Source organism: Hemitrygon akajei, chromosome 4 (assembly GCF_048418815.1).
Source record: "Hemitrygon akajei chromosome 4, sHemAka1.3, whole genome shotgun sequence".
In the NCBI taxonomy this organism is placed as follows: domain Eukaryota; kingdom Metazoa; phylum Chordata; class Chondrichthyes; order Myliobatiformes; family Dasyatidae; genus Hemitrygon; species Hemitrygon akajei.
Window position 1 is genome coordinate 57531840 of NC_133127.1, and position 24395 is coordinate 57556234.

The 24395-nt window shown below is 42.6% G+C and overlaps 1 protein-coding gene across 6 annotated transcripts in view; it reads left to right on the forward strand.

The window, feature by feature from the left end:
* The window catches only part of LOC140726379 (protein Jade-1-like), a 160620-nt gene that overhangs the window by 106732 nt on the left and 29493 nt on the right, over nt 1-24395 (forward strand). For all 6 annotated transcript variants that reach the window (XM_073042677.1, XM_073042674.1, XM_073042678.1 and 3 more), the window contains one exon: nt 15724-15914. In XM_073042677.1, the coding sequence (XP_072898778.1) occupies nt 15724-15914 (191 nt within the window). The remainder of the gene's footprint in view (nt 1-15723; nt 15915-24395) is intronic.

Consider the following 24395-nt stretch of genomic DNA (forward strand, 5'->3'; position numbering starts at 1 on the left):
GTACATGTGACACTAATAAACCAATATCAATACTCTAACTCCACAACTCATCCAGGCGATCTCTCTAATTTTGATTCACCTTTGCCATCTGCTGCCTAGACCTGAACTGCATTGAAATCATTGTGTGAAATGTTTGGTCTTTTTACTTTTTCCTTTATCTGTTAAGGTCCTCCTCATTTGCCAGTTCTTTATTCATAAATGGCATTTTTTTTTCATTGGAAGACATCATAGGAGCTACTAACAATCAGATCTTGTATAGGGACCAATTTAGATAGGCAATTTGTATACAGTGCTTTCTTGACAAACATTAGATTAAATACCAGATAGTCTAGTTTGGATGTTGTTCAATGAGGAGCAACTGAAGACTTATGAAATGGGGAGAACATGATTATGAAATGTTCTGTAACACACAAAATGCTGGAGGAACTCAGCAGGCCAGACAGCATCAATTGAAAAGAGTACAGTCAACGTTTCAGGCTGAGACCCTTCAGCAGGACTGGAGAAAAAAAGATGAGGGGTAGAGTTAAGAGGTGGTTGGAGGGGAGGGAGAAACACAAGGTGATAGTTGAAACCGGTGGGGGGGGGGGGTGATTGGTGAAAAAGATACAGGGATGGAGAAGGGGGAGTCTGATTGAGAGAGGACAGAAGGCCTTGGCAGAAATAAAAGGGGGGGAGGAGGCAATGGGCAGGCAAGGAGAAAAGGTGAGAGAGGAAATAGGGGATTGGGAATGGTGAAATAAATCTTTTCAGTGATTTCCAAGTTTCCTGGCCTCCGTCATCTTATTTTGACTATGGTTGTCCAGTCCTTATACGCCTCCATCCCCCACCAGGAAGGCCTCAAAGCTCTACGTTTTTTTCTGGACACCAGACCGACCCAGTTCCCCTCCACCACCACTCTCCTCCACCTTGTCCTCTCTCAAAATAATTTCTCCTTTGGCTCCTTCCAATTCCTTCAAACAAAAGGTGTTGCCATGGGCACTTGTATAGGTCCCAGCTATGGCTGTCTGTTTGTCGGCTATGTTCCAAGCCTACGCTGGTGGCTGTCCCGCACTTTCTGTGCAACGGCTGCATTAGTTGCTTCCTGCACCCACGCGGAACTTGTTGACTTCATCCATTTTGTCTCCAACTTCCACCCTACCCTCAATTTTACTTGGTCCATTTCTGACACCTCCCTCTCCTTACTCGACCTCTGTCTCTGTCTCTGGAGACAGCATATTGATTGATGTCTGTTATAAACCCATGAACTCTCACAGCTACCTGGACTGTACCTCCTCCCACCCTGTTACTTGCAAAAACACCATCCCCTTCTCTCAATTCCTCCATCTCCACCACATCTGCTCTCAGGATGAGACTTTTCATTCTAGAATCAAGGAGGTGTCCTCCTTTTTCAAAGAAAGGGACTTACCTTCCTCCATCATCAATGCTGCCCTCAACCGCATCTCTTCCATTTCACACATGTCTACTCTCACCTCATCCTCCCACCACTCTACCAGGGATAGGGGTCCTCACCTACCATCCCAGCAGCCTCCGCATCCAACTCATAATTCTCCACAACTTTGGCCATCTCCAGTGGGATCTTTCCCATCCCCTCCTCCACTTCCTACGTGACTTCCTTGTCCATTCATCCCTCACTATTGATCTCCCTCCCGGCGTTTATCCTTGTAAGTGGAACGAGTGCTACACCTGCCCCTACACTTCCTCCCTCATGCCCCAAACAGTCCTTCCAGGTGAGCCTGTTGGGGTCATGTACTGTATCCTGGTTGTGGCCTGTATATCGATGAGGCTTGACGTAGATTGCGAGACCGCTTTGCTGAGCAACTATGCTCCATCCACCAGAAAAAGCGGGGTCTCCCAGTGGCCACCCATTTTAATTTCACTTCTAGTTCTCACTCCAATATGTCTAACCATGGTCGCCTCCACCGTTGGAGGAACAACACCTTGTATTCTGTCTGGGTAGCCTCCAGCCTGATGGCATGAACGTCGATTTCTTGAACTTCCGGTAATGCCCTCCCCCTACCTCCTCTGTTCAGCCAAGGTGGCATGCAGAGGGTGAGAAACATTGTCCAGAATTGCTGGGGTTTTTCAGAAGGTCCTTTTGTTCTACCACAGCCTCCAGTATGAAACACTCTGGTTTCCTTGGCTGCATAAGTCTTGGGAAGACAACTTCTGGCCCCGCCAAACTTGTGAGATTGAGGTGCGCTTGATCTCATCCCAAATCCTGGGTTGTGTGGTTGCTGTGTCATTTGTTACCCTGTTGCAAATTAATGCCACAGAATAACAGACAGTGCACTGCATATGATTAAAGGAATTATATTTATGAATCTTAACTCAATGGTTAGTAAAGAATAACCAAAAGAAAAGGGTCCATTCTAATTAAACTGAGCTGGAGCTCATCTTGAACTTCTCTGTCACTCATGCACTGGGCTCTCTGTCAACATGAGAGCACACACATCACTTTCCGAACGAGGCTCGCAATCCATCTCCCACTGGATCGTATGCTATGTCCGGGTCTCCCCCCATCTTCTCTCTTCCATCTCCTTTCAAACAAAAGCTCCAAGCCCAACTTTAGTGTCCCTCACCAGAGAAACCTCCCCTTAGTCGACCATCCTACATGGACAGGCACACATTTCTCCTCTCTATCATCTTCAAAAGTAACCCAGGCAAGCATGAAAACAGAGCAGGCTGCTCTTACAGAGTTGCCAAAGTGAAATGCATACAGCATAACAGTAAAAATATGAACCAGGGCGTTACAAGCATGTCCAGTTTGACTCCTAATAACGGAGCCAGCCTTTCTAATCAATTTATTGCGCCTGTTGACATCATCTACATTGATGCCATTGCCCCAGAACACCTCCACATCGAAGACTGTATGGCGACAGCAGACTGGGAGAACATGTGAAGTATTCTGGTCACGGGGATGGATAATAAGCTGACATTGAAGCGTCATATCAGTAAAATAATTGATAAACGTAAGGGAGCATTAAATATTCTCAGGTGACTGGAGGTATTGTTGGGGTGCTACACAAAAATCTTTGACCATTTATATTTAATTAAATCTGTTCTTGATTCTGGCTGTGTGGCTTATGGATCAGCTTCATTTTCAACATTAAAATGTTCGGATGTTATACAAACTCGGGCTTTGAGATTGCATTGTGGTGCAGTAAGTTCGTCCTCTGTTTTGGCTTTACTGGTTGAAATGGGACAATTAGCTTAAAATTGTGGAGGTGGAAGTTGATGTTGAATACTGTACTGGATTAGTTTTGAGTGGCAGAGCAATGATCACCCTGTCAAAACTGTTGATTGAGGCTGTTGGGTGAGATGAGTGTTTTTCTTTACACACTAAGAATATGGGCTTGTTAGATTATGCGGTATGTCGTACTGTAACTTTCTCAGTAACCCCACCTTGGCTATTTCCAATGACTTTAGTTGATTTTGGGTTACATGATTTAGTGATATCTAAGGATCCTGAAATGCCCGAGAATCTGTTGGTTCATCAGTATGTTAAGGAAAATTATTATAATAGGTTAACCATTCTTATCGATGGATCAAAAGATAATGAATATCTCGGGCTTCCAGCTGGGTACAGATAACGATCATAACCGACGTTTTCATCATCAGGCCCTATCTCTGATGATGGCGGAGTTTGTCATCGAAGTGTCGGTTATAATTTCCAACAAGACATAAGGAATAATAAAGCTTTTTTAATAATTAAGTTTTCCTTATATCTTGTTGAAAAACATCACTCTGGGTTGTGTAGGTTTTGTTGTCATTATAAAACAGCTGAACACATTCTATTACGACGTGAAGCATATAAGGCTGAAAGAAATCGAATGCAGGCTTCACTATAATTTTTGGGTATTGATAGTTTTCATTTAAAAACTTTACTATGTTATGGAAGTGACTTTGTAATTCACAGTATTGTCTTTCCTTATTTACAATCTATAGGGCTTTTTGAGGTAATTTAGTTTTCAGTTGATAAAGAATAGGTAGGGGTTTTATTTCCTCATCTCTAGACCACACTCCAATCGAGTTGGTGGCTATGATGCACTTTTAAGTTGGACTGCCAATCGCCATTAAAAGTCAGAAGAAGATGACGAAGTAGAGACTGTGTGATTGGAGAGTTGAGGTTTTGGCTCCAGAGGCTTTAGTAAAAGAGCACTGTTAAGGAGAACTAAGGTTTTATTTTTTACTGTTCATGCTTAGTATGTGATTCAGTGGAGGCAGGATAATAGTTTTGGCAGTGGAATGCTGCTTGTGCAAGATGTGGGGAGTCAGGGAACCTCACAGTTTCCTTGAGGTTTTACATCTGTGGGAAGTTCATCCAACTGCAGCTCCTGTCAGGACAGGCTGAGGGATTGGAGCTGGATTTAGATGTACTCAGGGCCATCGGTGGAGCTGAGAACCTCATAGATGAAACTTTTATTGAGGTGGTCACACCCAAGGTACAGACTTCAGATAGATGGACATCCACCAGGAAAAGCAGGGGGAGCAAGCAGTCAGTGCATTCCTCACTAACAAGATACTAGTAAGGGGTTGCACTTTCAAGGGCTTGCACCAATAGTCAGATCCCTGACACTGCGACTGGCTCTGAGGCTTAGAAAAGGTGTACTCAGGGTGAGAGTGATAGTAGACTCAGTAGTGAGGAAAATGGACAAGGGTTTCTGTAACCACAGAAGAGATGCCAGGCTGGTGTGTTGTCTCCTGGGTGCCAGAGTCAAGGGTATCTTTGAGCGGCTGCGGGGAATTCTCAAGGATGAGGGTGAACAAAGATCATCGTATGTGTTGTTACAAATGACATGGGTAGTACAAGGGATGAAGTCTGGCAGAATGAGTATGGGGAGTTGGATTAGAAGTTAAACAGTACCTCAAGGGTAGTGATTTCTTGAAGTGAGATGAGAACTAAAAGGCCATACCAGATGAATTCATGACTGAGAAACTGGTGCAAGGGGCAGAGATAATGACTTTTTGGACCAATGGCATCTTTTCTGTGGTAGAGATAATCGAGAGGGATAAAGTGTGCACAACTAATTAGCATGCTAGTTAGAAACTGAAACTGCTGAACAACAGTTTCGTGTCCCAATAAAAGTGGCAGTATCCCAAAATAAATTAAGGGAATCAAAGCTATTTTCTTCATTGGTTTTTGTTCTTTTAAGAGTTGTCTCCAATAAGGGACTGTCCCAACTAACCAGAATTCCTTATTGTAATTTATAGTTTTTTATGTATTGTACTATACAGCTATTGCAAAACAACAAATTTCATGACATATGCCTATAATATTATATCTGATTCTGCCTAATAAGGGAGACATAATAGCACTACTTAAGAGATGCCATTCTTGGGTGATCGTCCAACGAGGCCATGAGGGTAGAACTTAGAAAGAAGAAGCGAGGGTCACTAGTGGGGCTGTATTACAGTCATTGGGAACCTGAAGGGCAGGTGTTTCAAGCAATTGCTCAGAAGTGTAAGAATAATAGGGTTGTGTTAGTGGGAGATTTTTATTTTCCTGGTATTGACTGAGCAACCTAAAATGTTGAGGACATGAAAGGTGTGGAATTGTGAAATGTGTCCAGGAACGTGTCCTGTGTCAGTATATAGAGAGCCCTCCTCAACATGGTAGTATATTAGAGCTGTACTTGGGATATGAGGCAGGGCAAGTAATGGAGATGGCAGTCAGGGAGCACTTTGACTCTATTGATCATAATTCTCTTAGTTTTAAGATAAGGATAGGTGAATAGGTTAGGATCCTCAACTGGAGCAAGACTAATTTTGGGGGAATTAAACAGAATCTAGCAGAGATCGATTGGGTGAGCCTTTTTGAAAGGAAAGTGGAAAGCTTTTAAGAGTGAGATATTAATAGTCCAACAGCAACATGCTCCTGTTAGTGTGAAGGACAAACCCAGCAGTTTAGGAAACTCTGGCTGATGAGATATATTGAGGCTCTGATCAGGAAAAAGAAAACATTAATCAAGTTTAGGAAGTAGGAATCATGTGAATTGCTTGATGTTTATAAGAAGATTAAGAATACTCAGAGGGAAATCATGAGGGCAAAGAAGTTACGATAGATCTGGCTGATATGATTAAGGAAAACCCAAGAGGTTCTATAGCTGTATTAAGAGTATAGACAGTGGTTAGGGCGAGCGTAGGTCCTCTACTGAGTGTAGGAGCTGGGATGTTGCAATTGTGTAAGTCATTGATGAGGTCACACTTAGAGTAGTGTGAACAGTTTTGGTCACAACTAGAAAGAGTGCAGAAAATATGATGATTTTGGCAGGACTAACGGGCTTGAGAAATTGGCCTGGATAGGTCTTTATTCCTTGGAATGTAGGCAAATGAGGGGTGACATAGAAATGTTTAAAATTGTGAGAAGTTTAGAGAAAGATAGACATTAACAGCTTTCGGAGTCCAGAACTTGGAGGCATGTGTCTAGGGTGAGAGGGGAAAGATTTAAAAGGGACCTGAGAAGCAAATTTATACACAGCGAATAATGAGTACGTGGAGTGAGTTGACGGTCTTGATGAAGGGTCTTGACATGAAATGTCAACTATTTACTCTTTTCCATAGATGCTGCCTGGCCTGCTGAGTTCCTCCAGTATTTTGTGTGTGTTGCCAGAAGAAGTGGTTGAGGGAGATACAATTATGTCATTTAAGAAGCAGTTGGATAGGTTCATGGGAGAGTGTTGCTTAGAAGGCTGTGGGCTAGCTGAGTGGACACTGTTTAGCATGGACTTGTTGGGTCAAAGGTCCTGGATCTGTGCTGCTTTGCTCGGTGATTCTATGACTCAGTCTGTATCAAAGCATTTGTTGAATTGGCATCTGGTGTATGTTGAGATGCTGAAGTGAGAGATGGATCCTTAATTTTTAGATTTAATTGGTCAAACTGACCTTCAGATGAATAAAAGGAAAACTAGGAGAATTCTAATGCCAAAATGTCCAGTGTTAATGCATCTGAAAAAAACTGCGTCTAGCTCTCTTCTTTTGGGGTCATTTGTCTTTGGAGAACCCCTTCCTCAGAATTTAAAATGCGCTTTTGTTTTCCCAATCAGTTTAAACCTAACGTATTTCATTAAAAGTGTCTGATATTTCAGTTTCATTCCTTGAACTCAAAAGTTAGTTGCTTCCCCAACAACCCCCGCCCCACCCTGCTCACCGTGTTAGACCTTTCTAAGTCTCAGAAAGATGACTTCAGTGGCCGTATTACAGTCTTTCCTAAAAAAACTTGTAAAACCTATGTGTATGTCCAGACTCTGCTGAGATATTACTGTGTTGAATAACTATCAGAACATGCAGTCATTTCAAAGGCAATAGAAATCAATCTAATTCTAAGAATTCTAAATGCTATGTAATCCTAATCATGAGAGGGTATATATCACCCTCCAGAAAGATAGAGAGGTGCCAAAAATGCTCTTAATTTTCTGTTTGCCACAGAGGCCTCAGGAAACACATATCTAACTGCAGTCAGACAATTGAGGGAGAGTTGCTGTCAAGTAATTACTGTGCAGCTTGCTTGTTGTTTACGCCGGTAAATGTGGAGATGATCAGTTGGCATGTCACTTCATAGCTTAAGAATGCACTGAAGAAGTTGATGGATGCATGCAAATTAGATGTTCAAAGTCAAAGGATAATATTCTAAGTAATTTCTGGAAATTGAACGGAAGGTTTACACATGGCACTTAATTTAAAAAATACCCAGATGCAGCATTATGGAATGACAATTGGAGTAAATTATTGTTTTAAAGAAGCTTGGATTTGGCTAATACTCTGCCAAAGTACCACTACTGTTTCCTAGATCATGTGGAATTCTCACTTGCACATTTCAGTCTGTCAGTTATGAGCAAAGTTAAACACTTGATTTAACACAGCTGGGAGAGTCTGAGCAAACACAAGGAAATCTGCAGATGCTGGAAATTCAAACAACAACACACACAAAATGCTGGTGGAACACAGCAGGCCAGGCAGCATCTATAGGGAGAAGGGAGAAGTCCTGACGAAGGGTCTCGGCCCGAAATGTCGACAGTGCTTCTCCCTGTAGATGTTGCCTAGCCTGCTGTGTTCCACCAGCATTTTGTGTGTGTTGTTGGGAGAATCTGAGCTGAGTTCACACCCAAATTTTGCTCAAACTGGGACATTCCAAGTTATCTTTTGAGCTTGTGTTCTAAAAATTGAGTAGATACTGAAAAAACAACATGATCTGCCAAACTCACAGCTCAGTTTCCCCTTTGCTAGTTCTGTAAGGCAAGGTTGAGAAATTTTCACTTTAGTGGAGATCTTAATTGATACTGATGGACTTTATGTGCTTTATATATCCCAGCAGACCATCTACTCCATTGGAGCTGGAATTATTGCTGGCTATTTTAACCTCTTCCCAGCATGGCCTCAGAAACCCCATCCGCGTGCACATTCTTGGCTGTTTAGTGCATTCCTGCCTTCTCCCCCCTCACCCCCCCCCCCCCCCAGTTTTCTGGTGGTGTTATTCCAGTAAAAGTGGATGTAACTTGGTTAATTGCACTAAATAATCCAAGAAGGGAATTACTTCTATCCATTTATTTAAATAATTAGTTCTGTCTGCTCAGTGCAGTTTCATTGCTGATAAAAGTACCGTAGATTCCGGACTACAGAGCGCACCTGATTAAAAGCCGCTGGCTCTAATTTTAGAAATAAAATCAATTTTTTAATTGTAAAGGCCGCATCGGATTTTAGGCCGCACCGGATTTTAGGCCGCACCGGATTTTCGGCCGCAGGTGTCCCACGTTGTAATATGAGATATTTACACAGAAAGATATTACACGTGAGGATTTTTTTAACTTTTAATTAAATCCATATGGTAACAAAAACAAATACATATTGCAAATGCTTTTTTTCGAACCGTGCCCGTACGCGGCTACTTTTAAATATACGTTGCGTATACTTCTTTACTGAACAACATTCCAATATCTCCTAACGACTGGTAAAAAAATATATATATTGCAGCCTACCAGGAAAAGTTATTGATACCTTTAACTTAAAAGCAGAGTTCGCTCAGATCCAAAGCCGCTCGCGTAATGCGCTCCCTCCCTCCGTCCCGTTTCATCGCAAACCGGCATTTTCCCACAAGACACCGCGAAACCGGGTGTGACGTCATAGCATCCCGCGATGTAGTACAGAAAACAAATATAGTTTAAATTAAGTAGGCAGCACAATGCTTCGAGTGTTTTCCATGTTGATGAGGGTGAGTACAAATGACTGATTTACAATAATTTAATTGTGAAAGTGCGCTTGATTTATGGTACAATTTCATTGGACCTCTGTGAACTACTCATCAATTTTATTGGTCTACTGTTACGAGGCAAAATGTTTACGAGGCGGCATGAAAAAAATCATGCATTAGCCGCTTTGGATTATTGGCTGCAAAGTTCAAAGCTGTTCAAAATGTGGGAAAAAAGTAGCGGCTTAAAATCCGGAATCTACGGTAGGTACTGTTCTAAGGTGAGAGTAAGGTTTGTTTGTGTGTGCCTGTGAGCATGAGAAACTGAATTGAACTATTGTGGTGACCCATTTCCTAGCGCACTTGAACCGGCTCACAAATAGCCAGCGCGCCGGCATAAAGGCCAATCCCAAAAGGGCGGCAAGTCTGCTTCACCAGCAAGGGGAAAAGCCCGCGCGCGGGACAGGACTGTGAATACGTGCCCCCTACAGCATCCGCGCCCGGGGAGGGCGGGATCAGGAAGGCTTTAAAGCGAGGCCGCGAAGTTCGAATAAAATCTTTTTGTAACTGCAGTTCATTGATTCCGTGTCATTATTTCAGCGCTGCGTGTAGCACACCGCTACAATTGGTTACCCCGATGGCCCAAACGATATTTGGGCCGAAGATGACCGACGCCGCATCTGTTCATGCGGTTTCGTTAAAACTGCCAAGCTTCTGGACGCTGCAACCTCACCTATGGTTCCAGCAAGCAGAAGCCCAATTCCACGTTCAGCAGATAACTTCGGAGGACACACGTTACTACTACGTGGTGAGCTCCCTCGACCAGGACACAGCAGCCCAGGTTGAGGAGTTCATACAGTCTCCCCTAGCGGACGGCAAATACACGGAATTCAAAGCCCTGCTCATAAGGACTTTTGGACTCTCACGGCGCGAGCAGGCTGCCCGCTTACTGCACCTGGATGGTTTGGGGGACAGACCGCCATTGGCTTTGATGAATGAGATGTTGTCTCTGGCTGGAGGACACAAGCCCTGCCTCATGTTTGAACAGGCATTCCTGGAGCAGCTGCCCGAGGACATACGCCTGCTGCTGTCCGACGCGGATTTCAGCGACCCCCGGAAGGTGGCAGCCCGGGAGGACTTGCTGTGGAAAGCCAAGAAGGAGAGTGGGACGTCCATCGCACAGATCACCAGGCCACGCTCACAGCAGCAGACCAGACCAGGCCCGGCAGCAGAGCCCACTAGCCCCAGAGGGAGGGGTGAGGAGACCAACGAACAATGGTGCTTCTACCACCAGCGGTGAGGCGCAGAAGTCTGCCGCTGTAGCCCGCCCTACAAGTTCCCGGGAAACGCTAGGGCCAGCTGCCGCTGATGGCTACGGCGGCTGGCCATCGGGGTAGCCTCCTGTATGTGTGGGACAAGCGGTCGGGACACCGTTTTTTGGTCAACACCGGAGCCGAGATCAGCGTCTTACCTCCGACGAGTTACGACACCCGCAACAGGGCACCAGCTTTTAAAATGTTAAACTTCTGACCAATTACTGTTGACGGATTCAACTCTTAAGTCCACAGAGATCAAGGTTTCATAAATTTGTAACCTACCCCACTTCATATTTTTTTTCTAATGCTTTTACATGTTACGGAATATCGTATTGCCTTGTGTCCTGTCGTATTTTGTTTCTTGTGGGGAGCTTTGTTATGCAGCCTGCTTTTAACTTTTTGTCAACACAGCTAGTCAGTTGGTCTTATTAAGGCTTCATTGCAACTGAGATCAAAACTGGACGCTAGCCAGGTAGCAATGAGTACGCTTAAGAAAAAAAAGCAAGCATTTGGAACAACTGTTTACTTCTAGGGCCATTTATAAACAAGTTGTCAAATTACTACATTTCCAGAAATTATTTAAAATCTGATTTATTTTTAGCATCTTATTTACATGCAACACATACAAAATGCTGGAGGAACTCAGTGGGTCAGGCAGCACCTGTGGAAACGAATGTTGACGTTTTGGGCCGAGACCCTTCATCAGGACTGGAAAGGAAAGGGGAAGATGCCAGTATAAGACGGTGGGGAAGGGAAGGAGTACAAGTTTGGAAGTGAATGGTGAAGCCAGGTGGGGTGGGGAGGGGGATGAATTAAGAATACGTACAAACAAGCTGGATGAACTCAGCAGGTCAGGCAGCATCTGTTGAAAGGAGCAGTCAACGTTTCGGGCCGAGACCCTTCGTCAGGACAGTAAGAAGTTGGGAGGTAATAGGTGGAAAGGCTAAAGGGCAAGTATAGATAGAATCTTGGAGGAGAGTGGACCATGAGAGAAAGGGAGGGAGGAGGTGGTAGGTGAGGAGAAGAGGCAAGGGGAGCCAGAGTGGAGAATAGGAAAAGGGGAGGGGGAGGGGGGAAATTAGTGGAAGTTCGAGAAATCAATGATCATGCCATCAGGTTGAAGGCTCCACAGATGGAATGTGAGGTGTTGCTCCTTCAACCCGAGTGGCCTTATCGTGGCAGTAGAGGAGGTCATGGATTGATGCGTCTGAATAGGAATGGGGATTGAAATTGAAATGGTTGGCCATTAGGAAATCCTGAATTTTTGTGGTTGGAACAAAGGTGCTTGACAAGGCACACTCTCGCGCCCTCCCAGTCTCTGTTGGGTCTCACCCGTTGCATCAGGAACACCAGATATAGTAGAAGACCGCCAACAGTTTCGTAGATGAAGTGTTGCCTCGCTTGGAAGGACTCTTTAGGGCTCTGAATGAAGGTGAGGGGGGAGGTGAATGTGTAGGTGTAGCACTTCTACTTGCAGGAACAAGTGCCAGGAGGGATTTACATGTATTTGCATTTTGGGAAATAAAAGTGATGCTGTGCATAAGATATTTAACATTTCTCCCCACTTAATCTATTTTTAAAATGTTTGGAAGAAAAGTTTGATTTCAAATAAAAATGATGTGTGTACATTGAGGTTAAAATTAGTATGATTGTAACTGGAGGACTCAAGGCTAGAATACGTTTGTTCTTAATGTAGTGAAGCAATAGCATGAAAGCATGAATTATTCATCAGGTCAAATTGGTAACAAAGGTGGACTAATTCTGGCTACATCCACACTACGCCGGATAAATCCATAACCAAAGCCTTTTCTCTTCGTTTTTACCCTCTGTCCACACTAAAACGGCATTATCGTCCCCCAAAACCGGAGCTTTTCAGAAACGCTTTCCAGGGTGGGTATTTTTGAAAGCGCTGCTCGGGCAGATCAGTGTGGACGGGGTAACCGGAGACTTCTGAAAACGCTGTCAGACGGCAGCGCGCTATTTCATTGTTTTCTTGAACGCAACCTAACAATTTCAGAACAGATGGCAAAGAGGCTGAAGCAAGAAGAGTTAGAAATGTACTCACCAAATACTTTGACCCATAACTTACTGAATAAATAAGTATATTCACTTTGCCCTGTTTTCTGTCCTTGCTCGTATGAAGGTGGTTTACCTATTTATGCAAGTACTTCTCTGACAATAGATGTGTAGCAGCCTAATGTAACATTGTATGGAAATACAAGATAACACTGATACAGACATGTTTTATACATTTAACAAGGTGCTTTATTAATGCAACAGAGTTAGTCAGTTTTTCAATGTTTGTCGTCAGCCGGGTCAATCTGTCTGTGAACTCCCTTTCGGTTGTCTCCGTACGCTCCAGTATTTGTTTTTTTTAGTTTTAAGTTCTTCTGCGCGAGAGTCAACAGCTGTCCGTCTTTTAAGTTTTCCTAGTCTGTAACCGGACAAATGCGCACTTTCACGGCGAGATTTGACACCAAACATGTCGCTTGTGTTCGATAGATGTGTCCTGCGCAGGAGGAGGAGATTCGCTGAAATCTCCGTTTCAGTGTGGATAGAGATATTTTCAAAAACGCATAGTGTGAACGCCTATCATTTTTACGTGAAACCAACGTTTTCAAAATTATCCGGTCTAGTGTGGATGTAGCCTCAGTCACTATCCTTGTTAAGTGAATTAAATTGGCTTTTCTGATTAGTTGCAAGTACAGAACCTTACCTGTTGTGCTGCCATCAGACCCATTCTACCATGTATTCTTGTTACTAGGCTCACTACTGGCTTCTGGAAATCTGGATGACAGTGATAGTTAATGGTACTGAAGATGCTTGGGGCCATTTCCTGCCTCAGTTGCTTAAGTTGCACTGTAAACTGGTATCTCTTGTAGGTTAATCATGTAGGGTTATAATCGCTTTGTAGATCAGAATCATAACATCCAGCATGGAACTAATTTGCCCCGATCTCTTTCTCATTCTGCATAGCTTTGTATGAATCATCTTTTCAAATATTTACCCTATTATTTACTGAAAGCTGCTGTTGAATTTGATTCTGCCTCCCGTTGAGGCAGTGCATCTTGAATCAAACCAAGATACCCTGTAAGCAAAAACCAAAAGCTTACAATACTTAAACTTATCCATATATATTATCCCTGCCATGTGTTTTATTTTGAATGTTGACATATTTGACATACTACCCAGAGCTACTAAATTTATTACTTCTGGGGGAATTAAGATTGAGGTTGTTTAGTACCATCTGACTTTCATAAACCATCCTGCCTTCGAACACTTGGTAATTAGTCCCAAGATTTATTGCTGTACTCTCTCAAATTGCTTACTTATAGACTTAAGATCTTGTACAGCAAAAGAACATCTAGCTAACTATAAAGTATTTTGGTTTTCCTTTTATCTATAATGGTAACTTTAATGTGTCTTGCTTTTGCAAATTAACAACTTACCAAAGTTTTGTTATTTTCTCCCTTTTTTTCACTTGCAATACTTTTGGGGACGTGATGGGAAATAACCATGCTGACGCAATATTGAGGGGGTGCTGCCCTCTCTAAGTTGTGACTTCTTTCTGGACAAGATACAAAATCAAAAGATCTCTCTGTGTCCAGTGGATATAAAAGATATCATGGCACAATAGATAGAAGCAAAGGCTGCTTTTCCCTGGTGATGATCTTGTTGCAGTTTCTTTTATATTTTGATATGTTGAGTATACTTCACTATTTTTACCCCGCATCTTTTTTTACCCCTTTCTGTCTGGATCTCACCTTCACTATCTGGCTTAAATAAAAGTTGACCTGTGAGTCTGGGGAGAAATCAGTGAGACAGATCCTGCTTCTGGTTTCTGTACATTGTTACCTAACACAGAGGCAGATTCAGGACATCAAAATCGAGTCCATTGCTAAGTGATTCCCATGGCGAATGGGCCCAGGCAGCTGATGCCCACTTAGGGGTTGGAAAGTAATGAAAATGCTATCAGAAACAAGAGAGCAACAGTGAGCATTATCAATACCAAGTAAAGAAATAACCAATTTTTTGTCTTGTTTCTAATGGTGACTGTTCAGGGAGAGCTGAATTTTGCTGCTTTAATCCTTTCAGACAGTGGTGGGAATTGAACCCTGGTCCCTTGTACTAACCACTGTGCTACCGTGCCGTTCAGTGAGATTACCCTCCCCACCCCAGCCCCTCAGTTCTTTATATTCCAGCAAGTACAGGCCATCGAATGCTCCTCGTATTTTAACCCTTTCATTCCTGGGATCATTCTTGAAAACCGCGTCTGGATCCTCACCAAGCCTCATTCTTAGATAATGGGAGCAAAACTGCTCACAGTACTCCAAATGGGGTCTAAACTAAAGCCTTATAAAGTCTCAGCATTACATCCTTGCTTTATGTTCTTGTCCCCTTGAAATAAATGCTAACATTTTGCAACTGATTCAACCTTCAAGTTAACCTACACTAGGTCTTCCAATTCCCTTTGCACCCCCGATTTGTGAATTTGGTCCCTGTTTTGAAAATGAGCTGTCTTTATTCCTTCTACTAAAGTGCATAACTATATGCTCCCCTACACAGTATTCCGACAGCTACTTTGTCCATCCTCTTAATCTGACCAGGTCCTTCTGCAGACTCAGTGTTTTCTTAATACTACCTGCCTCTCCACCTGTCTTTGTATTATCCACAAACTTGGTCACAAATCCATCAATCCTGTCATCCAGATCATTAACATATAATGTGAAAAGTAGCAGCCCCCCCCCCCCCCCCCCCCCCATCTGTGCAACTCCACTCGTCACTGGCAAGTGGAAGCTCTGGATAGGTTTTCTCATTAAACTGCAGACTTTAACCTGTGGAAAAACATCATTAGAGATAGTAAAATGAAAGGCATGCACACTACTGCCCTCTCCTGTAGATTATTCTTCTCTAAAATAGCCAGCAGAGTGGAAAATTGTAACAGTGCCCTGACTCTCCACCTATTACCGCCTGATTTCTGAAATAATACCCACATTTTAAAACAAAATGCTTTGAGCCTCAGTCACCAGAGTAGCCGCTAATCTCGGTCGGTATTTGAAAATAAACAGAATTTGTTTCACTAATGTTTCACAGGACTTCAAAAAAACACATTTTGTCTTTTTTTTTTGGAATGTTTATAGTTTTCCTTTTGACTGAATCAGTGAAACCCGACACAGAGGAGCAAACTGAATATAAACTTTTATTTTCTCCTTTTTGTATTTACAGAGTGACTAATGAAAAGGAAACAGCTGTGATATTTTCTAGACCGAGGAAGTATATCCACTCCTCTGGCTCTGAGCCCCCAGAACTTGGCTATGTGGACATCCGCACACTTGCAGAGAGTGTGTGTCGCTATGATCTCGACGACATGGATGTGGCCTGGCTAGAGCTGCTGAATGAAGAATTCAAAAGAATGGGTATGTCTTCAAAGGACCTATTGGAAATGTAGCTGTCTCCCTTATGGCTAAGTTTAATAGTCTCGTTGGTTTAGAAATTGCTATATGAATGTAAGTCTTTCACAATACCCCTCAGTGATTTACAGTTCATGGTATATTTTGCGGTGTAGTCACTGGTTAACACAGGCACCCTCGCAGTTAGGCCCTCCAAATGCAATGGGATAATAACAGATCAAATAATATATTTTCATAAGTGCTTCCTGTTGAGGTGTGAATGTTGTATTGAATACCAGGAGAACATCATTGCTGACTTCTGAAATATGCTGTGACAAAATGTCATTCCAGCTATAATTTACGGCATTCTCTTAATATCCTTCTCCTGCTCAAAGCAATGATGAGATTGTCAGCAACACAATAATTGTATTTCGAAATTAGATCATTGCTGTTATACGCTTGTCAGTGTTATGAAACATGCAAGTTTGTATGCTTATGAATTTTCAAGTAAAGACTGTCTTAGCATCTGTTATGTTTCCAGTCAGTGCATCTGGATTTGGTTTGCTACTTCACTATAATACAGGAGTACCTCGTTTCAGAGTTAAGACTCATCTGTACAGATCTTAAAGATTTTTTGCACTACTTTTGCATAAAAGAACAGGCAATTGTGGGATAAAATTTCATCCCTGTTTGCCTGTGATAAATTTGAATGTACAGCAAATGCAGACATCCCACCCTGCAAAATCTCATTTCGGGGAGGTAGCACCACCACCCCTGCCCCTCGCAACCCCATATCTCCCCCCGGTCGACCTCCAAGGGTGTATGTATACAGGATATTTGATTATGAAAGAACACTACAATTTATTTGATCACATATTGAAAAGATTTACACACACGCATATATATATACATTCCTTGTTGAGTATTTTGTAGGCAGTCTCAATGCTAATAGCTAAATGCTAATGCAAATAGCTTTTCTATTTCTTTTTCAAACTTTCCTTGTACTGTGATGTGGCTTGCTTGGCAGATTTGAGCACTTTGCCGGAAGTCTCAACCTCATAGCAGTCTGTGTCAATGAATTTGTTAATTTTACAAGACATCAGATTCAGAAGTGTTTTGTGAGACAGCTGACTTCTGAATTCTGTCTTAATGTGACGCACCATGCTGAATGCCCTTTCTACATCACAATTAGAATTTGGCAGCACGAAAAGCAGCTTCATTAACTGGCAGAGCTCTTTGAATCTCAACTGCCCTGTGCTCACAGATTTTACTTTGGACAGCTTCCCCCAGAACTCAACAACTGGCAAACTTTTATAGTTTGGCACCAGTCCTTCAAGGTGAGTTGAGACATAATCCAGGACTTCCAAGTGGAGTTGTTCTCTTGCATCTGCCTTGCTCACATTTGGAAATCTCTCTGCCAAAGTCAAAACCTGCTCTGGATTCACCTCATTCTGGCTCTCTGTATTGACCACTGAAAGATTTTTCAAGATTTGGTCTCTCATTGGGAACTTCTCCAAGATATTTTGAAAGCACTTGACACAGAATGCTCTGGCTTCTTTGAAGAACTGCTTTGTCTTGTAAGGGGGGAATCTCTTGTGCTTCGTCGCTTAGCAACTGCCTCCTTGCCAGGTACCCAGTAAAAAGCTCTTCATCTGGGCGGTGAGTTTCAGGGTTGCTCACATCTATCTCCTGAACGTTCTGTTCTCTTAATACCTTTGGCTCAATAAATCTGCTTGCTATGTCATGCAGGAGCTCTTCTACACTCTGATCCAACTTGAAGAGGATAGGTGCCTAATATGTTGTGGTCCCAAAAAGAAATAAAATCATAAGGTGTATCCTTATTATATTGTCTTATGCAGAAAATGTGACTTTAAAGTATGTACTTTTATATTATATTATCATGGAGTCGTTTTTTTTTATTCTATTACACCTTTAAGCAAGTCTACAGGGAGTTTGGCCTCATCACGTAGGACATCAATAGAGTAGCTCCTTAGCAGCTAGCCAGGTAGTTTAAGTAACTTTAGCTATGCTAATGAATGAATGACACCTGTTAAATTCACCTCAACATTTCTTTTACAGCCATGGGCAATAAAAAAAGTCACTGTTGCAAACAGTGCAGCGAGCAACACTGTTATTATTTTTTACCTCTATTAGGCAGGGGTGTACACTTTAGTGTAGTCTGGGGTGAAGTACGTTTTATATTTTTTTGGAACACTCTGGCATGGTGCTGCAGGTCACTAAACTGAACTGATGGACAACAAAAGAGAGAGAGAGGTCGACAGTAAAGCCCGCCCACAGAGAAAACTGATAGGTCTACTTAGCACAAAGAAGGACCAATCAGGATGCGCGCGCGCGCGCACTCTCTCTCTCTTTCTCTTCCCCCCCCTCTCTCCCCCTCCCCACCCGCTCTCACAAAAATCGATTTCCGGGATGTTGTATATAATTTGTGGGCGCCAGGGAGCAGCTATCAATATGTGGGAGACTCCAGGAACTTTCAGGAGAGTTGGGATGTCTGCAAATGGAACTGCTCTTGAAATTATGTTCCATTGAAGATAATCGAACAGAAATGAAGTGCAGCGTGCAACTGTTATTAAAGTACATGCTTAGGACTACAACAAAAACTACCGTAGTATTTTGCTCCCTATCAGAAATACAAGAATCTTACTAATTACTTGCCTCCTGTTAAATAAATACATTGTGATATTGTCCCTGTGATTAATGCTAGGCAGTAAAATGTACAATCTGTGCCAGTTGATCTGTCAAAAGTTGAGATTTTCCAGTTCAGATCAGAATATGAACGACTTCATTGTCTAAATAGTTATGATGAGGAGCAAGTTTAAAATTCATTTTCTATTATAGAACTCCAGTTGATGTGGCTGATTTAAAATAGCATGAAAGACTTTTGCTCTTTTTATAGCTAATACAGTACAGTATAGCCACACTACAGGTTTGTGAAATGAGAGTGTGTGTGTGAACTGGTACTTAAATTGCAACATTTTTAATAATGTGAGGATTGTAGGCTGTTGGTGCTTTGTTGTGCTAAGGGAACCGTAAATGGAGAGAGAGTTTTCTAAGACAAAGAAATAATGGAAGACTAGTATTCTAAACCGATGGGTACAGGTTTCCCTGCTGTTCGAGGTAGAGCGTTCCTATGAAACGGTTCGTAAGCTGGAATGTCGTAAAGTGAAGAAGCAATTACCAGTTATTTATATGGGAAAAATTTGTGAGCGTTCACAGACCCAAAAAATAACCTACCAAATAATGCCAAATAACACATAAAACCTAAAATAACAGTAACATATAGTAAAAGCAGGAATGATCTGATAAATACACAGCCTATATAATGTAGGAATACTTTTCTGCAATTATTGCAGCACCATCCACCGCAGCGAAAATCTCACACAAGTGCTCTCAGCAAAACACACGGCGCAATCGTTCTCGGCAGAAACACACGGCGCAAGCGTTCTCGGCAGAAACACACAGCGCAAGCGTTCTCGGCAGAAGCGCTCTTTCCAGTGACCTTTAAGCTATGAAGCTGCCAAATCGTAACATAACAAATAACACACAAAAATACACAGCCTATACAAGTAGAAATAATGTACGTTCAGTGTAGTTTCACTTACCGGTATCGAGAAGAGAGCAAGCACACTGATGATGGTGTGTTAGGCTGAGTCGTCGGAGGTTGGGGTGGTGGGAGGTAGAGGAGACCGGGGGGTGTCATGTCATGATCGTCTGCTTCCATCAGGGCAGGCAGGTCATCTTCTTCAATGTCTGCCTGCCTCAGTGTTGAAGGTCGAGTTTCGTTGTCTGCTGTGGCTGATGTGGAAGGCTTGAAAAACAACAGTAGGCTTGACTGCTTAGCCTCGTGCATTTTTCTATCATACACTTCTTTGTAAGCACTCAAACCATCCTGCAAATATGCCTTAAATCTATGTACCCTTTCAAAATTAAAGTCATACTTTTCTGCATACATTGCAGTGTTGTCAGTCGCAACAAAAATCTCACGCAGTTGCTTCACGTTCAGTTCCTGGACGACTTCACTTTTGGGCCGTTCGCTACTGCGTTCGGCTTCAATTGGTATCCTTTCCTCTTCATCTCTCAGTTCTTGGTCATGGGATGCCAAAACCTCTCAACATCATCTTCATCAACTTCCACAAACCCTTAGCCAAACTCACTACATCCTTACTTTGTTCACTACGATCGAAACGCTTAATTATATCTAGTTTTACGCTAAGTTTAACACCCTTACGCGCTCTTTTAGGCTTTTCCGATACCTTAGAACTCATCTTGCTAACGGACGCACAAAATAAATCGACATAAAGCACAGATACTCACAGACACGTGTTTAAGCAATGCTGGCTAGAATGCAGTTCCGGGGGAGGAGCTTGGCTGCTCAGCGTGCGCGCTGCCTTTTTTCACGCGCTTCCTTTTTCGCGCACTGCCTTTTTTCGTAACAGTGAAATCACCTTCTGTTAGCGAAAACAGGTAACTAATGTAGGTCTTTCATAACAGCGAGGTGTCGTAAAGCAAACGTTCGAAAAACGGGGGACATCTGTATCTTGTTCCCGTTTAGTTTTGTTTATACAGAATTTTTGTAATTGTACTAAAAATTATGATGTTGAATTAATGTGACACTGAATTGGATAAAGTAAAACTGCTACTTAATCTGGAAGAGTATGGATACATGACAATTCTGTGAAGTTCAAAGCTGTATTTATGGAACAGATTAGAAGATAATTTATTGTGAAGTTTTACAGTTGGAAATGAAAGTCCAGAATAGTTATTCAAATCTCAAGCTGCATGGTTAGGAAATCCACACATTGAATCTCTGATTTTTTTTTAAATGCAGAAAACTTGTATTTCCTCAAAATTCTGTGGTTGGCAGTGTGCTGTGCAATGCACCACTGCTGCTGGGTGGTGCATCTTATAGTACTGCTCACGGGCATATTTGCAGGTAATAAAATTTTGATCCAAAATGGCAAAATGGATGTTCCCCAGTTAACTGTGGGATTTTCTTGCTGTGTGGTCTGGCACAGTTGCATTAGCAGAAATGCAAAAAAAAACCCCTGTGAAGTATGTGAGATTATGCTACCTAAAGAGTGTATAAAAGTCATGGTGCCTAGCAACACTTAGAGAATAGGTGCCTTTGTCCCCTTTACTCTCATGACCACTTATTACATTCTGTTGACAGATGTACTAGTTAATTTGCGCATTTATTTAGCTCCCAATTTGCTTCACTTGCATGTCAGCAGTGTATTTCTCATCTCTGGGTCAGAAGATTAGAGGTTCAAGTCCCACTCTAGACAGTTGACAAAAAAATTCAGGCGGATGCTACAGCATTTTGCTGAGGGAATGATTCAATAAACTGAAGCTTTGCCTGTTCTCTTAAATATAAAAAGATAATACTATTTTGAAAAGAGATCCTTACTGTGAAAATAGTGGAAAAGTTAACTTTGGTATCCTTAACAACATTCTTGATCAACGTCACAAAATCAGATTATCAGACAAAGTCAAATAATGCACTACAATGAAAATCACATTATACATTTGTTCCTTTAACAGTAAGTAGCTTTAGAACATTCCAAGGTCGTCATACTTATATAAATGCCAGTTTTTAAAATCCTTTTCTGTTATGTAAAATTGTTCCTCAAAGTCTAACAGTCTGAAGGGCTGCAAAAGACCCTTTGTCATATTTTAAAAATTACTTGAATGGTAAGGTGCACAGTAACAGACCAAGAGTTATACAGTAGAGAAGCAGGTCCTTTGTCTGACCAAGCTCATGCTATCTACTATGTATCCAAATACAAATCCCGTTCCATTTGACCTACTGGCTTCTGTGTAGGCCCCTACTACCACAGGTTCAGGAACAGTTATTGCCCTCCAACCATCAGGCTTCTGAACCAGTGTGGATAACTTCAGTTCACTGCCGTTTTGAACTGAATCTATGACCTACAGACTCACTTTCTAGAACTCTTCACAACTCGTGTTCTCAGTGTTATTTTTTTTATTTGCACATTGGTTGTTCGTGTTCTTTGTTTGGGTATAGATTACGTACATTACATACAGTCCAAAGGAAGAAGCTATCACCCAGTCTGGCTATCCTAGTCCTGTTCCTCCTTTGTGACAGTAGTGGGTCAAAGAGATCGTGGAATGGGTGGTAGGGATCCTCAACCGTGTTTCGGCCCTTCGCCTGCAATGCTCTCAATAAATGTCACAATTGGGGGGAGGGAGACCCCGGTGATCCTTTTGGTGGTCTTTCCTGTGTACGGTCTTGCGGTCCGATGCCTCACAGCTTCTGTAACAAACAGTGAGGCAGTAGACAGGACACACGATGGTACTCCTATAGAAAGTTGATAAAATGGGGCGAGGACCCTTGCACAACTCAATTTCCTCAGAAAGCGCAGATGTGACTGTGCCTTCTTGACTACTGAGGAGGTGTTGTGGGTTCAGGTTAGATGGCCTGTTGTGTACACACTAAGGAACTTTGTGCTCTTCACTCTCTCCGTGGCAGAGCCATTAATGTGCAATGGAGAGTGGTCAACCTGTGCCTTCCCGAAGGCCACGATCATCTCTTTTGTCTTGTCCACATTGAGACTTAGGTGGTTGTTCTCGCATCATTTGGCAGGACACTTGACCTCCTCTATATATGCTGGCTCTTCATTATTGCTGATGAGGCCAACCACTGTTATATCGTCAGCAAGCTGGATGACGTAGTTTGAGGTGGATCTGGCAGTGCAGCCGTGAGTCAGCAGTGTGAAGATGTTGCTGCCAACTTGGACACACTGGGATCTTTCCATCAAGAAGTCCAAGATCCAGTTAAAGAGAGAGGTGTTGGGTCCCAGCAGGGACAGTTTACCCACCAGCCTCTGAGGGATGATCATGTGAAATTGATGAACGTCCTGGCATGTGAGACATTATTTTGTAGGTCTGAGGCCACGGCATCATCAGCGGATGGTTTGAATGCTAGGCAAGCAGGACAGGGTCCAGTGTGGTTGGAAGAGGGAATTTTATGTCATCCATTACCAGCCACTCAAAGCACTTCATGATTGTTAAAGCCAGTGCCAACCTTTTGGCCAGTTACCATCGCTATCTTGGGCACCGGGATGATGGCGGCTGCCTTGAAGCCTGCAGGGACAGTGGTCAGTTTCAGAAAAATATTACAGATGTCCCTTAAGCCCCCTGCTACCTGGGCTGTACAGTCCCTCAGCACCTGACCGGGTATGTTGACTAGCCCCGCAGTTTTGCGTGGTTTACCCCGGCTAGTGGCTGCAACCAGACAAGCTGCCTGTTCCTCGGGGGAGCGGGGGCTTTCTTCGATGTCACATCGTTCACTGCTCAAATCAAATGAAATGATTCAGCCCATCAGGAAGGGAGCTGTTGCTATTGTTGACGTGCAGAATGGACTTGTAATCAGTTATAGTCTGTGTACCTTGCCACATGTGCCGCATGTCCCTGGTATCACAAAGGTGTGCATTCTCATGCTTTGCCTTCCTGTTGGCACGGAAGAATGTGGCTCTTGCTGACCTTAGAGTCATCCTGTCCCCCAATCGGAAGGCAGCGTTTCGATCCCTAAGCAGTACACGAGCCTCTGTAGTCAGTCGTGGTTTCTGGTTTGCCCTGGCAGAGTAGTGTTTAATCATGGTAACGTCCTCATTGCACCTTCCTATGTAGCCAGTCACCGATCCTGCATATTCATCAATATTGACCTGTTGATCATCGGTAGCCACCTGCCGACAAGATTGCACCTTCTGGCCAGTTCCTGATCTCCTGTGAACTGGTTTGACTCGCTTAACCAGTGGCCTGTATGCAGGGATTAGCAAAGCGGATATGTGATCTGAGTATCCGAACTTCAGTGCAGCGGCAGAATGGGGCAAATTGGATTATTTGTCATGGTGCCCATTGTGATGAGTCTTGAGTAAATACTCTGGGGGGAAAAGATCATTGAGGCCCTTAGTAAGAGTTAAATGTGAAAATTTCTGCAAATGCTTGCATAGTAGGTAATCAAATGGATGTGCTAGTGCACTTTGGGGATTCCCAATTAAGATATCAATTTAGTTTATTCTTTTTAATTGCAGACAAAACACTTTGACATTGAAAATACATATAGTGTATTGCCATAGGAATTGTATGATTCCCTACTAGAATTGTTCAAAATCAAATGTCTCATTTTTCCCAGTTGCTATTTCTCATGCACAAAAACCTCAGTAGGATTTTTATTTGTTTGCCCATGCTTATGAAGTAATTGAGTGTTATTTAATAACACACTAAACAGAAACCAAAATGAGAGAATCTAATTGCTGTACTCTCGAAATAGTAATAATCACCTGTATAACTCGAATAATTGTCACTGAAATAAAATTGTTTTCAATAGACATTCTGTGCCTGGTCTTGTGATCAGAACCACTTTGCATTGTGTATTTTTTATGTGCACTCTGGAAAGATTTTAATCAAAAATTCAATCCAGACTCTCTGAGTTCACCTGATCTTAGTCAGGGACTTAAGTCTTGC